Below are 14,802 nucleotides of genomic sequence, written 5' to 3'. Positions count from 1 at the left end.
ATACAGGACTCAGAAATTGCAAGCATCTTCATCTTCAAGAAAGACTTCATACCATCTCTGATTTGGACAAGTAAAAAAGTTATGTGTTTGTTAGTATTTTCTTTTTTTCCCCATTAAATAAATATTTAGGTGTTGATTATAAATCTTTGTGTATGCTTAGGTAAGTCTATGTTAAATGTCTTTGACTCGGGACATGTAAACACTTTTCAAGAACATCAACAGTATCATTGTGTGACAAAAAACTGACATCAGTAAACTGAACTTTGTCACATTATTTAGCACAATACTGAACAGCAACTAATCAAAAAACCAATACGCATCCACAAAATGGACATTCTTATCTAACACTTTTATTGTCACAATGAATTCAGAAACTGATATAACAGAATCAGGATATGACAGGATACCATATCACTTCATCTAACAAGAAGCTATCATTATCATTGTATATCTTGTTAAGCAGTATTCAACTCAGTCTGTAAGCTGGAGGCATGCTTGAATAGGAGAGTTCCAAAAAAGTTGTTGTTTCAATGTGGAGGTTGAACAAGTCTAACTATGTGATGATTCTTTATGTATCCGACTACTTTTTTACACATACCCATTTGTTGATTTTCCATGCAGACCATACAATATTGTGTTGATCTTAACACTGCATTGATTTCTTATGTTTTAATTGACTGGTGTGTGTAAAATGCAAGGCCCTGATTTTATAAAATATTTTCATGCTGGCTGGATTGGACACTGATCAGTCTGAATTTCCATGACCTATAGTTGGCTAAAAAATGTACTCAAAATTCAAACTTGTTAAATTTGTCATACCAATAACAGACTAATAGTCAATTAAAATCTGTCATGTGGACATCAACATTAGTCCAATACATTCACAAACAAAAGCAGGGCAAACTTTTGATTTTTCTTTTGTGATAAAAAAAAAAATAATCCCTACATATAACTAACAAATAAATGCATATCTCATTGCTTCATTTCATTCAAAAAATCTTGAATGTAAGTTAATATAGCAATTTTATTTAAAATTTATAGATTAGGTTCTTTTTTAATCTGGAATAAAAACAGGAATAACAAAATGATATTGTGAGATTATATTATAAAATGTCCAGATAAAAATAAGTATTATGTATATATCACAGGTATGTTTTTGTCGTTTTTACATGTCTCTATTCTCTTATTATACATTTCTTGTTCTTCGGACAGTAACAACAAGCCCTGAAAGTAAAATAATAATGTTTTAATTACTGTAAAAAAAAGAAGTCTATAATTTATTCTCAAATTATAGCATAATAAAATTGAGAATGGAAATGGGGAATGTGTCAAAAAGACAACAACCCGATCAAAGGGCAGAAAACAGATCAAGGCCATAAACATACCAAATGTAAACACAAAAGATATCAAGTCATTTTTATTAATTTAATTTTTTACATGAATCAGTTATGCCTATTAAAAATACCTGGTATAAAATTAATTACACCAGAAAGGCATTTTATCAACATAAAACTCACCACTGATGCTCAAATCAACCCATAAAACACCATTAAAAGAATGGTTTATAAAACAATTATTATATTTAAAGTGTATCTCTAAACGCTGTTTTTGAAAAGAGAAAGAAAACTGAGTCTAATAGCAGTGAGTAAGAACTCATATTAGATAACTACATGATCTTTACCATTGAATGGAGGTAAACAATTTAGGGATATCAGCCTTTGAAAAAAAATATAAAACTGAACAAAAGGTTTTATTTTTTTTTTTTGAGAGTTTAACTGTTTCATTGTTGAACTGAAAATTCTATGAAGAAACTGCATGTGTTAATTCATTAAATCAGAACCCTTATATTAAACCCTTTCTGAAAAAAAAAAAAACACTGTGGAGAGAATTTCAGGAAAATTGTAATGAAATGCTTCTATAAACACTGTTGTATATCTGTGATTTTTATCTTTTGTACCTGTATGCTTTTAGCATTCATCCTTTTGTAAACTGTGATACTGATGTGAAGTTTTATGATAATAGTGTATAAGATTTTTTACACGATAAAAGGTACTTATAACTAAGTTTAGATTGATTGATTGATTGTTGCTTAATTAATGTCCAGTGACAGTTGTTTCATGTATATTCAGGAGTAGAACAAATTAACAATAGGTAGATTCTGCAAAGTAGGTCCAAAGTGATGATGGACAGGAAATTCATCTTAAATCCATATTAAGGAATTCTACTGCAATGAACTATATGAATATAATACATTGACATAGCAAATACAGGATTTACATGTAAATTATTTGTAGCAGTTCATTACCCAACCCCAGTATTTGTTTTGCTTGAAGTATTCAACGGTGACCTTTCATATTTTCACATCTTTTGTTTGAAGAATAGCATATATCCTCACTTGTCTCTTTATAGAAATTTAATAATACTCATCATGATGGATGAAAATAATATTCACCATGATGAATGAAAATAATACTCACCATGATGGATGAAAATTCATAATGTATGGTTGGATCACATGTCCTAAAAAATACAAAATACATTGTATTCGGGGAAATATTATGGTGGAAAAAAAATCATTTTTTTCAAACAATTTCCATTTTACAGCGGAGACAACTCCTGAACCATGCTAACCATGGTTTTACCAATATTCCATATTAAGCAATTATTGCTAATATCAACATGAAGGATTTCTTGCCAATAAGCTTAAAAGCAAGTTCTCATCTGGTAAATATTTTGTTGATTTTAACATTTTCAAGGGACATAACTCTAATAATGCTTTATATCTTTTACATCCACTGCACAGTTTAATTTTGCAGATGAAGAGAGACCTAACCATATAAATGGCAATCAAATGTGCCATGCAAAATATCCCAATTGTCATTACTTTCAAGAAATAATTATAGAGAATATTAAATACCATAACAAGTCCTTTTGAAGACAAAAAAAGAGTAATGGAAAAGTTCACATTAGCTACAGAAAAGATTATATAATTATACATTCTTAACCTGCAATTAACATACTGTGGATTCATTTATTTTCGTGGGTATCAATTTTCGTGGATTGAGGAAAACTTGCGTTTTCATGTATATTTGATTTCGTGGTTTTGTCAATCTCTGTATACAAAGCATATAGAAAATTTGTAATTCGTTGGAACATTTGAATTCGTGGATCACCTGTACCCATGAAAATTGGTATCCAACGAATAATAATGAATCCACAGTATGAGCTGCGTTGGATAGAAATCCACCTTATGCAAGTGTATGTATACATATACATGTATAAGACTTTGATTTTGGAACATTTAAATACGAAATAAAAGATGAATTTTGGTCTGTTTTGTAGGGTTCTTATAACAACTCAATTTTCAAACAGTTATGGACTTTGCATAGAGATTTTTCAACGCCAAATAGGTTAACAAATGTATTGATATTCATTTGCATAAGGTTGATTTCTATCTGATGCAGCTCATATATTATTAATGCGTTTGAATTTTTTACCTTTATGACAAACTTCCATGCAACTTCTGCAAATCCCTGAAATAAATAATAATTTTTTATCTACAAAATGGATAAAAACAGATGCCTAATGATAAGATTCATGTACAAAATGTAAAAAAATCCAATTTAAAATATAGTAACTTGATATGGATTTTTAACATAAATTACAATACCACGCTATATGGACTTAATACATTGATTACTGGTATAATATTTAAATGTGAAATCCATTTAGAAGTACAATAATTGATATTAGATTTACGAAAGTAATGATTTATTTCCACTCAGTAACTGAAAATTCTTTTTTTTTAAGTTGTAGTTTGCTTTTCTGTTCTACAAGTATAACTCAATAAAAACATTTTCCTGTTTTTTTTAAGCCTTGTTCATTGTATGTTTTTTATTTTGCCTTTTGTCCTGTTTGTTTTTAACTTGCCTTTTTGGTTTTGTTTGCTCTTCCGCTGATCAAAATAACATAGGCCTAGCTGAGCATTTAAACAAAAAAATTTAACCATGCCAGATGTAAATGTGCAAGTAACAAGTGAGAAATCTCAAAAGAATTTGTGGCTTTCTCTTCAAGTCTTCAGCCTTTTGAAAATTCATAAATAAGTCATATATGTTGTTGTCGTACACTTTTCTCACTGAACCATAATATAAGACTCACTGTATGATGACCTTCAGAATTTTACTTTGGTGAACTTTTGATTTTGGGTTTCTGTCTCAATGATGTGCACCCAGCATCTTTATCATATAGAATCAAATAAGATGGATGACAATGACAGCAACATATCATAAAACTAATGCAAACATCTGAGCCTCAAACACTCAATATTCTTACATTTAAAATTACATGATTGGCATATGAAGTAGTCCACTATTTGATCTTCTTCTTTCTTGTACAGACCAGCAAAACATTTCTTTGGCAGATCACTTTCAAACTTTACTTCTCCAAATATCACTATTTCACTTCCTGGTGACTGAAAGCAAAAAGTAGAAAAATCTCACCATTTACAAGTGTAGCAATTCCAAACAAATATACAGAATCACACCATCAAAATTGAGTTTCTTAAGGAATGGCTGTAATATTTTTTCTGTCTGTGAAGAAATAACATAAAAAATTTGGTGCACACTGAATGGCCCACTAATTTTTTAGGTTATTTCGAATAGACCGAAAAAAAATTAGTCAGTCCTTATAATTTAATTCTAAATTTCATTTTAAGGAGTAATTCATGAAAAAAAGGTTCATGACTTCACGGTCACATGGCAAAATTATGTCTATGAGCTGATAGACTAGACAAAAAACTTTCAGCCGATCAGAAGACGTGTAACATCGAAAATTAAATTTATTCAATAAAAAAATAAATGGAGAATGTGTGTATGGGCCACAGATACCCCCACTTGTAAATATGCATGAGTCAACTTCCACATACAAATGCAAGATTCATGTAGTTAAGACTGTTTTTATGATTATAAGCATTGTGTATAAGTTTCATAACATTTGGTTGAGGCAAACTAAAGTGAGAGAACGGAAAAAACAGATTTAGCAATTTTTCCATTTATAAAGGGGCATAACTCAAGAATGGTAAAAGTGACACCACCCAATTTCAAACTTGATCTGTGTTTTGTGGTAATAAGCATTGTGTATAAGTTTCATATCATTTGGTTTAAGTGAATGATCTCTATATGAAATTTTACAAGAAGGTTCAATACCACAAAAGGAAGGTTGGGATTGATTTTGGGGGTTGTGGTACCAACAGTTAAGGAATTAGGGGCCAAAAACAAGCATTTTTGTAGATTCCGGACAATTACTTGTGTGCAAATGTATGGATCTCTGAAATTGTACCACAAGGTTCCATTTCTTTAAGGGAAGGCTGGGATTGAGTTTGGGGGTAATTTTTGGGGTGGATTTTTTTTTTCATATTTTTTTGTATATAAAAGCAACAAATACTGATATGGCAGGAGATACACACCAAACAGGGTGTGTAAATTATTATATATAACAGATAAACTAAGTATTGCGCAATAGCACAGTATTGCGCAATAGCAAGAAATCTTCAATTGAAAAAAATACAAATCTTTTAACCAATTTCAATGGGATTAAATTAAGTATTTAATTTTTGGGGGGTTCTAACCTTGTATTACTATTTTGGATATTGGGCCCCATTTTTAAATTGGTCTACATTGAGGTCCAAAGGGTCCAAAATTAAAACTTTGATTTCATGAATTATTGCAGCTCTATGATATGCTGAATCTTATTGTGCATTTAGATTTTTTTATTTTGGGCCCTGTTTTCAAATTAGTCCATATTAAGGTTTGAAGGATCCAAAATAAAACTTTGTTTGATTTCAATTAAAATAAAATTTTTGGGTTTTTTTTTATATGCTGAATCTAACCATGTTGTTAGATTTTGGATATCAGACCATACTAGGTAAATTAAATGTCCCATTTCTAATTTTTAAGATCTTTTACCACATTTATTTTGTGTCAGAAACCTATATTATGTCAAAAATTTGATCACAATCCAAATTCAGACAGTATCAAGCTTGAACATTGTGTCCAAACTTGCCCCAACTGTTCAGGGTTTGAACTCTGCCGTCGTATCAGGCTGCACTCGGCGAAGCATTTTATTCTAATTTAAATGCAAGATTATAAATAAACAGATAGTTGAAGCAACAGATCAACTATTTTATTGGTAAATAATAACAGTGGCAATATTATGTCAATAGTAGGCTTTCTTACCATGCTTTGATGTAAAACAGGCATTGATTGGCTATCCAATACTGTGACATCAGGATAGGTAACACCGTTCTGTAAGACTTCCTGAACTACTTTCTCTGTTTCATGCTGATTACATTTTGCAAATGGTCTGAAAAATATCAATCTTTGCCATCTTAAATTCCTGGTAATATACTTTCTTTCTGAATACAAAACTTAACCATAAAATTATATTCAAATGTGTACATAAGTATACCATTGACTGCAATCAAATTGTATGTTAAATTTCTACCTAAAATGTCATCACTTTTTATTCTATTTTCACATACCGCAATTCCTGTATTGAAATTTATTGTACATTCATTTATGTGTTTTTTAGTATTCCACTGTTTGAGATTATTGGGATGGTTGAAACTTAAAAAATGAAAGTTTAACCCAGCCATATGTTCATGTGCCTGTCCTATGAAGTCAGGAACCTCATCAGTGGTTGTCTTTTGTTTAAACTTATGCATGTTGCCATTTAAAGAATTTGGTGTCATATCTTTAAGAGCCTCTTTTAAGTTTATTCACTTCTTTTCTAGACTCTGGGCATTTTAAAACTTGTCATATTGTACAGAAAATTTCTATTGTTGAAAGCTGCATGTTCACCTCTAAATGTCTTTTGGGTAGATTCAGACCACAACAAGTATAATACAGGTAGGCATTACAAAATATCAGGTATCAATTGACTGTAACATGTATTTACATTAAAAAATGAATCTTAAATATGGCATAGGTCTTACCCAAACAATATAAACTGAACATCATCTGGCCATTTGACTACTTTGTCTTTGTTGGCAGACATGGCACCCTCTACTGCTCCTATTACTCGAGGTTTTGTTCTGTAATTACAAAGATCAATGAAAAATCAACTCTTGAAAATTTTCATCTTACTGGCATTTTCCTTTTCTGTCATATAAAATGGCAATTTCACTTCTTTGTTTAGCAAAATATGTTTAAAATTTTTTTTTTGAAAAGACCTTTTATATTGACCAATTCTAACATCCTTATTTGGAACATAACATTTGTTCAAAATAAAGTTAACAACTAAATGCTCTTAATTAAAGCAACATCTTTGTCATAGGTGACTACTTAGGTCATTCATTTGGATTTATTTTTTCAAAAAAGGATGGTCAAGTAAGGGTAAGACTACACAGTCTGTTGTACATGTCAAATATTATAAAATGAATGTAATTCATATAATAAAATGCTTCGCTGAGCGCAGATGGATACGACCGCAGAGGTCCAACCCTGAACAGTTGGGGCGAAAATGGACACAATATTCGCGCTTGATACAGGTCTGAATTTGGATTGTAATTAAATATTTGACACATAATAGGTTTCTAACACCGAATAACTGTAGTCAAAGAACTTAGAATTGGTTATACGATTTGAATTTATATTCAATTTTTTGCTTTTATGCAATACACTATGTTGTTGTGGATTGACCCCCCACCCCCTTTCCCCCACCAACAAAAAAAAACAAGAGGCTGTCAGAGAGACAGCAAACCGGATTTTCCTGCAGAGGTCGAACCCTGAACAGTTGAGCAAGTATGGACACTACATTTAAACTTAAAACAGCTCTGAATTTGGATTGTGATTGAATATTTGACACATCATAGGTTTGTGACACAAAATGAATGTAGTCAAAGAACTGATATATTTGAAATTGGACATTTAAATACCTATTATGGTCCAATATCCAAAATCTAAGTACATATTAGAATCAGCATATCAAAGAACCCCAAGAATTCAATTTTTGATGAAATCAGACAAAATTTTAATCTAGAACCCTTTGGACCTCAATGTGGACCAATTTGATAAAGGAGCCCACAATCCAAAATCTCTCAATACATGGTTAGATTCAGCATTTCAAAGAACCCCATAAATTCAATTTTTGTTGAATCAAACAAAGTTTAATTTTGGACCCTGATTTGGACCAACTTGAAAACTAGGCCTAAAAATCTATTATTTAAATAGAGTTTGGATTCAGCATTTGAAAGAACCCTATATATATATATTTAATTTATGTTGAAATGAAACACAGGTTAATTTTATCCATAATATTTTCTGTGCAAATGGAAATAACTCAAACTGGATAAATAGTTCTCTAAAATAAGATATGATTTAACTATCAAACATTGTTAGAATCAGCATATCAAAGAACCAAAGAATTCAATATTTGATGAAATTAAACAAAAGTTTAATTTAGGACCCTTTGGACCTCAATGTGGTATTATTTTATTAATAATGAAAAGCTCAACCGTTTACAAGTTCTTAAACAGGAGAGGGGTAGGGTGACCCAAGGGGACTCACCTTATATTTCATTTGATTTGTTTTATTGTTCCATACAAGAATATATATGGTTTCAGGGTGGGGATCTTGACCATTTACAAGTTTTCAAAAAGGAAGGGGGGTGGGGGTTACCCCAGGGGACTTTCCCTCAATTTCATTTGATTTGTTTTATTGTCCCATTCAATAATATATATGGTTTAGGGGTGCGGATCTCGACCGTTTACAAGTTATCAAAAAGAAGGGGGTTGGGGTTACCCCCATGGACTTTCCCTATATTTCATTTGATTTGTTTTATTGTCCCATACAAGAATATATATGGATTAGGGGTGGGGATCTCAACCGTTTACAATTTCTCAAATAGGAGGGGGTGGGGTGACCCCAGGGGACTCGACCTTTTATTTGATTTGATTTGTTTTATTGTCCCATACAAGAATATATATGGTTTCGGGGAGGGGATCTTGACTGTTTACAAGTTTTCAAAAAAAAGGGGGTGGGGGTGACCCCCCTGGACTTCCCCTATATTTCATTTGATTTGTTTTATTGTCCCATACAAGAATATATATGGTTTAGGGGTAAGGATCTCGACCGTTAACAAGTTCTCAAACAGGAGGGGGTGGTGGTGACCCAAGGGGACTCGCCTTATATTTCATTTGATTTGTTTTATTGTCCCATACAAGAAAATATATGGTTTCGGGGTGGGGATCTTGACTGTAAACAAGTTTTCAAAAAAAGGGGGTGGGGGTTTCCCCAGGGGAATTCCCCTCAATTGCATTTGATTTGTTTTATTGTCCCATTCAAGCATATATATATAGTTTAGGGGTGGGGATCTCGACCGTTTACAAGTTATCAAAAAGAAGGGGGTGGGGGTTACCCCCATAGACTTTTTCTATATTTCATTTGATTTGATTTATTGTCCCATACAAGAACATATATGGTTTCGGGGTGGGGATCTCGACCGTTTACAAGTTCTCAAACAGGATGGGGTGGGCATGACCCCATGGGACTCGCCTTATATTTCATTTGATTTGTTTTATTGTCCCATACAAGAATATATATGGTTTCAGGGTGGACCTTGACCGTTTACAAGTTTTCAAAAAGAAGGGGGGTGGGGGTGGTCCCGGTGACTCCCCCAATATTTCGTTTGATTTGTTTTATTGTCCCATACAAGAATATATATGGTTTAGAGGTGGGGATCTTGACCGTTTACAAGATAAAACTCAAATTTATTTCCATGAACCAGTAACAAAACACCAAAATAATTCTCTAAAATTAGATATGACTTAACCACTCATAAATCTCTAAAATTAGATATGATTTTATATCTATCAATTAAACACATCACTTTTCAAAACAAATAACTCTAACTTATTTACATAAACCTATAAAAAACCAGCAAAATACTTCTCTAAAATCAGATATCATGTTATATCTATTTCCATATTATAATCAAATTTAATTAATAATTGCTAATATTGTTTCTTTCATGTGTCAAAAAATAATACAGATCTGCAACTTATCTATCAATGTCAAAAACTTTATCTCATAATAAAAATAGATTATTATCTAATTAAAAACAAGTTTAGATTCAGCACTTAAAAAACCCTATATATATTAAATTTATGTTCAAATATAACACACACAAACTGATTAATTTTCCCAGGGGACCTGCCCTTTATTTCATATGATTTGTTTTTTTGTCCCATACAAGGATATATATGGTTTAGGGGCAGGGATCTCAACCATTTACAAGTTCTTAAACAGGAAGAAGGTGGGAATGACCCCAAGGAACTCACCTCTTATTTCATTTCATTTGTTTTATTGTCCCATACAAGAAAATATATGGTTTCGGGGTGGGGATCTTGACTGTAAACAAGTTTTCAAAAAAAGGGGGTGGGGGTTTCCCCAGGGGAATTCCCCTCAATTGCATTTGATTTGTTTTATTGTCCCATTCAAGCATATATATATAGTTTAGGGGTGGGGATCTCGACCGTTTACAAGTTATCAAAAAGAAGGGGGTGGGGGTTACCCCCATAGACTTTTTCTATATTTCATTTGATTTGATTTATTGTCCCATACAAGAACATATATGGTTTCGGGGTGGGGATCTCGACCGTTTACAAGTTCTCAAACAGGATGGGGTGGGCATGACCCCATGGGACTCGCCTTATATTTCATTTGATTTGTTTTATTGTCCCGTACAAGAATATATATGGTTTCAGGGTGGACCTTGACCGTTTACAAGTTTTCAAAAAGAAGGGGGGTGGGGGTGGTCCCGGTGACTCCCCCAATATTTCGTTTGATTTGTTTTATTGTCCCATACAAGAATATATATGGTTTAGAGGTGGGGATCTTGACCGTTTACAAGATAAAACTCAAATTTATTTCCATGAACCAGTAACAAAACACCAAAATAATTCTCTAAAATTAGATATGACTTAACCACTCATAAATCTCTAAAATTAGATATGATTTTATATCTATCAATTAAACACATCACTTTTCAAAACAAATAACTCTAACTTATTTACATAAACCTATAAAAAACCAGCAAAATACTTCTCTAAAATCAGATATCATGTTATATCTATTTCCATATTATAATCAAATTTAATTAATAATTGCTAATATTGTTTCTTTCATGTGTCAAAAAATAATACAGATCTGCAACTTATCTATCAATGTCAAAAACTTTATCTCATAATAAAAATAGATTATTATCTAATTAAAAACAAGTTTAGATTCAGCACTTAAAAAACCCTATATATATTAAATTTATGTTCAAATATAACACACACAAACTGATTAATTTTCCCAGGGGACCTGCCCTTTATTTCATATGATTTGTTTTTTTGTCCCATACAAGGATATATATGGTTTAGGGGCAGGGATCTCAACCATTTACAAGTTCTTAAACAGGAAGAAGGTGGGAATGACCCCAAGGAACTCACCTCTTATTTCATTTCATTTGTTTTATTGTAACATACAAGAATATATATGGTTTCGTAGTGGGGATCTTGACCATTTACAAGTTTTCAAAAAAAAGGAGAGTAGGGGTTACCCCAGGGGACTTCCCCTAAATTTAATTTGCTTTTAATTTATTGTCCCATACAAGTACATATATGGTTTAGGGGTGGGGATCTCAACCGTTTATAAGTTTTCAAAGAGAAGGGGGTAGAGTTTACCCCAGTGGACTTCCCCTATATTTCATTTGATTTGATATATTGTCCCATACAAGAATATATATGGTTTCTGGGTGGGAATCTTGACCGTTTACAAGTTATCAAAAAAAAGGGGGGTAGGGGTTACCCCAATGGACTTCCCCTATATTTCAATCAGAAAACAGTAAATTTTCAAATAAATCTGTCACTTCAATGATTATCATATGCTAAAATATTTCAAAGATATAATTAATAATGAAAATAAATCATTATCGTATGCTGAAATATTTATAATATCTAATTAAACAGAACTATGGTTGTTTAACATAATACTCTAATATAATTAATAATGTAATAATCTTCAAAATGTATAACGATATAGCTTATAATCATTACCACTTAGGAAATAGATAATTTTCAAATAAATCTGTCAATCCAATTTTTATTCTGAGATGAGACAAATCATAAAAAGATAACAACAGTAAAATATTTAAAAATTCTACTTTCGGATATTAAAAACGAAGATAACTCACGAAGGAGATATACTAAAATCTTGAAAATTAATAGAGACCTTCATTAAGTCCCACGAAACAACATATTTAAATTTGAAAAAAATTTGTTAAAGCGTTTTCATGTTATTGTGCGGACGCTGTTTGGCAGCCGCCAGAGCCGCCTAGTGTATATAACCATTTTAATAACCGATATTTCCTTCGAAAATCCGGTTAAAAATTTACCCCCCCCCCCTTTTTTTTGCTTTTGTGAAACACACTATGCTGTTGCGTATTGACCCCTCCCCCCAAAAAAAAAATACAACATTGTACAATTTTGTTTTTGGATTACCTCCCTTACACTGCTTTTAAATTGTCCTTTAAACAGGAAACCCTTGTTTTTTCCCCTTTTTTACCCCTAATTTAACTGTTGGTACCTTAACCCACAAAATCAATCCCAGCCTTCCTTTTGTGGTATTGAACCTTATGGTAAAATTTCATAGAGATCCATTCACATAAACATAAACTAAAGTTATTGTACGAAAACCAATGTGTCTTCAGTCGACGTCCCGACGACGACAACGCCAACATCATACCAATGTACGACCGCAAAAATTTCATATAAAAATGTCTATCAATCTCTAGAAAGTCATTCTTCCCGGAAAATTGGTGTATTGGTACTTTCAACTAAAAAGCAGCAATGGAGTTAGTGTATTTTTTACAAAAGAAGTTTTTTTGTTTGGTAACATTGCAAAAATATCAAAAGGCAATGCAGAAAATACTCTTTTTCTTACCATAAAGCAATATGTTTATAATACCAGATGTTTTAAAAAAAAACTGTCAATAAACTCAGTAAAAGAGAAGATGAAATATGTGTATGCAACTGACAAAAATATTGCTATGAAAAACAAATGTGAACATCAGTTTCACAGAGAATGGAACATTTTTGATAGATTACTTAGTTAAGTACAAAAATGTATACACTTTAAATTTAATATTATACATGTTATAAATGAAAATACTGTATTTACTATACTAAAATAGAATTCAATGTCTAGATGAATTGTATTGAAAACTCACCACACTATTTTCTCTCACTCTCTTTCTCTCCCTCTCCGCTGTTCAGACTGCTTTACTCTTTATCTTATATTTGTATATTTAAAAAAAAAATTGCTTCCTAATAAAAAGATGTATTGTTAAGATAATATCAATAGATTTATATATTATATATTGTTATTATTTGTGTATACACTGTATTATGTTGTAAATTGGAAGTTATAAATAATAAAAATTAATAAAAAAAAAAAAAGCAGCAATATTTTGCAGCAATTCAGCTCTTGAGAATTTGAAACATTTGGTCTCGTATTTAAAAATAGAACTTTGAAAATCAGCTCAGTGCATTATCATCCAACTCATATGAAAATGAATATATAAGAAATACTGTGGATTCATTGTTATTTATTGGATACCAACTTTTTGTGGATATCATGGATATAGGTTAACTATGAATTTAAATGTTCTATGAAGTTCAAATTTTCTATAGGGTTGAATGAATACTTTGGCAAAACCACGAAATCAAATATCCATGAAAATATTATATTTCCTCAATCCATGAAAATTGGTATCCACGAAAAGTAAATGAATCCACACTATTTCTTTATACATTGTTGTAATACTCTTGCTTTGTTTGCTGCACACTCTCTTAGGAAAGGTATTATAGAGGAAATATTCTTTTAACTGCACTTTAAAAAAGGTAATTGTATGGTGTAAGTCTGAATAAATAATTCTTCCAGCTACGATACACTAGGAGGAAGATCTCATTTCAGCACTTTACTACAGAGAAAGTCTGTTTTTCTGCGTCCTATTTCATTATACAGATAAAAGTCATGTGGTAATGTCCGAAATTGATGTAGTGATAGGATCAAGACAAGGTTGTCTGCATGAAAACACCAACCTATGGGTAATGTCACCTAAAGGTAGGTTTACTATAGGGTGAGGGTGTCAAAAATAGAAAAGTGTGGTAGAATCTATCTAAATCATTCCATTTTCTTAATATGCCTGTGTTCAATACTAAGCCGATGCAACAAAATGTCAAGTGATGCATCTTATTAACCTCCGCATTGAAATAAAAGCAATTTCTGAACTGTCCTATTGTAAACCATTCTATCACAGTTATCTAGAATAACATTTGTAAACTGTACCCTTTCTATTCTAAAAGTTGAACATTACCTATCTGTGGGTGCAAACACTACATCGGATATCTTCAGATCTTTAGGTAGTACGTTGATAGTTATTTTTACAGGTAATACTGATAGCTTAGGAATGTGTTCTGTTAAATGTCTGAAATATAATCAGAATGTCTATAATGTCATTTTAAATTTTAATAAAATTTCTATTTAAATATGTGATAAATTTTAATAGCGAATGCTATATACTGTGGATTCATTTATTTTCGTGGGTACCAATTTTCGTGGATTAAGTAAAAATTGTATTTTCGTGGATATTTGATTTCGTGGTTTTACAAAAGTCAGCATGCAAGTCTTTAGAAAAATTTTTACTTTGTTAAATATTTAAATTAGTGGTTCACCTGAACCCACGAAATCCACGAAAATT

The 14,802-nt window shown here is 31.5% G+C and overlaps 1 protein-coding gene across 1 annotated transcript in view; it reads right to left on the bottom strand.

Moving 5' to 3' along the window:
* Window positions 1-315: 315 nt before the first annotated feature.
* Window positions 316-14,802, bottom strand: part of LOC127733309 (uncharacterized) — a 41,760-nt gene continuing 27,273 nt past the window's right edge. The window contains exons 8-14 of the mRNA XM_052242680.1: window positions 14,419-14,529; window positions 6,992-7,090; window positions 6,234-6,360; window positions 4,333-4,471; window positions 3,498-3,533; window positions 2,478-2,520; window positions 316-1,224 (exon numbers count right to left, since the gene is read on the bottom strand). Of these exons, the coding sequence (XP_052098640.1) occupies window positions 1,176-1,224; window positions 2,478-2,520; window positions 3,498-3,533; window positions 4,333-4,471; window positions 6,234-6,360; window positions 6,992-7,090; window positions 14,419-14,529 (604 nt within the window). The 3' untranslated portion in view covers window positions 316-1,175. The remainder of the gene's footprint in view (window positions 1,225-2,477; window positions 2,521-3,497; window positions 3,534-4,332; window positions 4,472-6,233; window positions 6,361-6,991; window positions 7,091-14,418; window positions 14,530-14,802) is intronic.

Source organism: Mytilus californianus, unplaced genomic scaffold, assembly GCF_021869535.1.
Source record: "Mytilus californianus isolate M0D057914Y unplaced genomic scaffold, xbMytCali1.0.p SCAF_3, whole genome shotgun sequence".
Taxonomy (NCBI): Eukaryota; Metazoa; Mollusca; class Bivalvia; order Mytilida; family Mytilidae; genus Mytilus; species Mytilus californianus.
The sequence above is the reverse complement of the archived record's forward strand: the minus strand, read 5'-3'. Positions and strand labels throughout refer to the sequence as shown.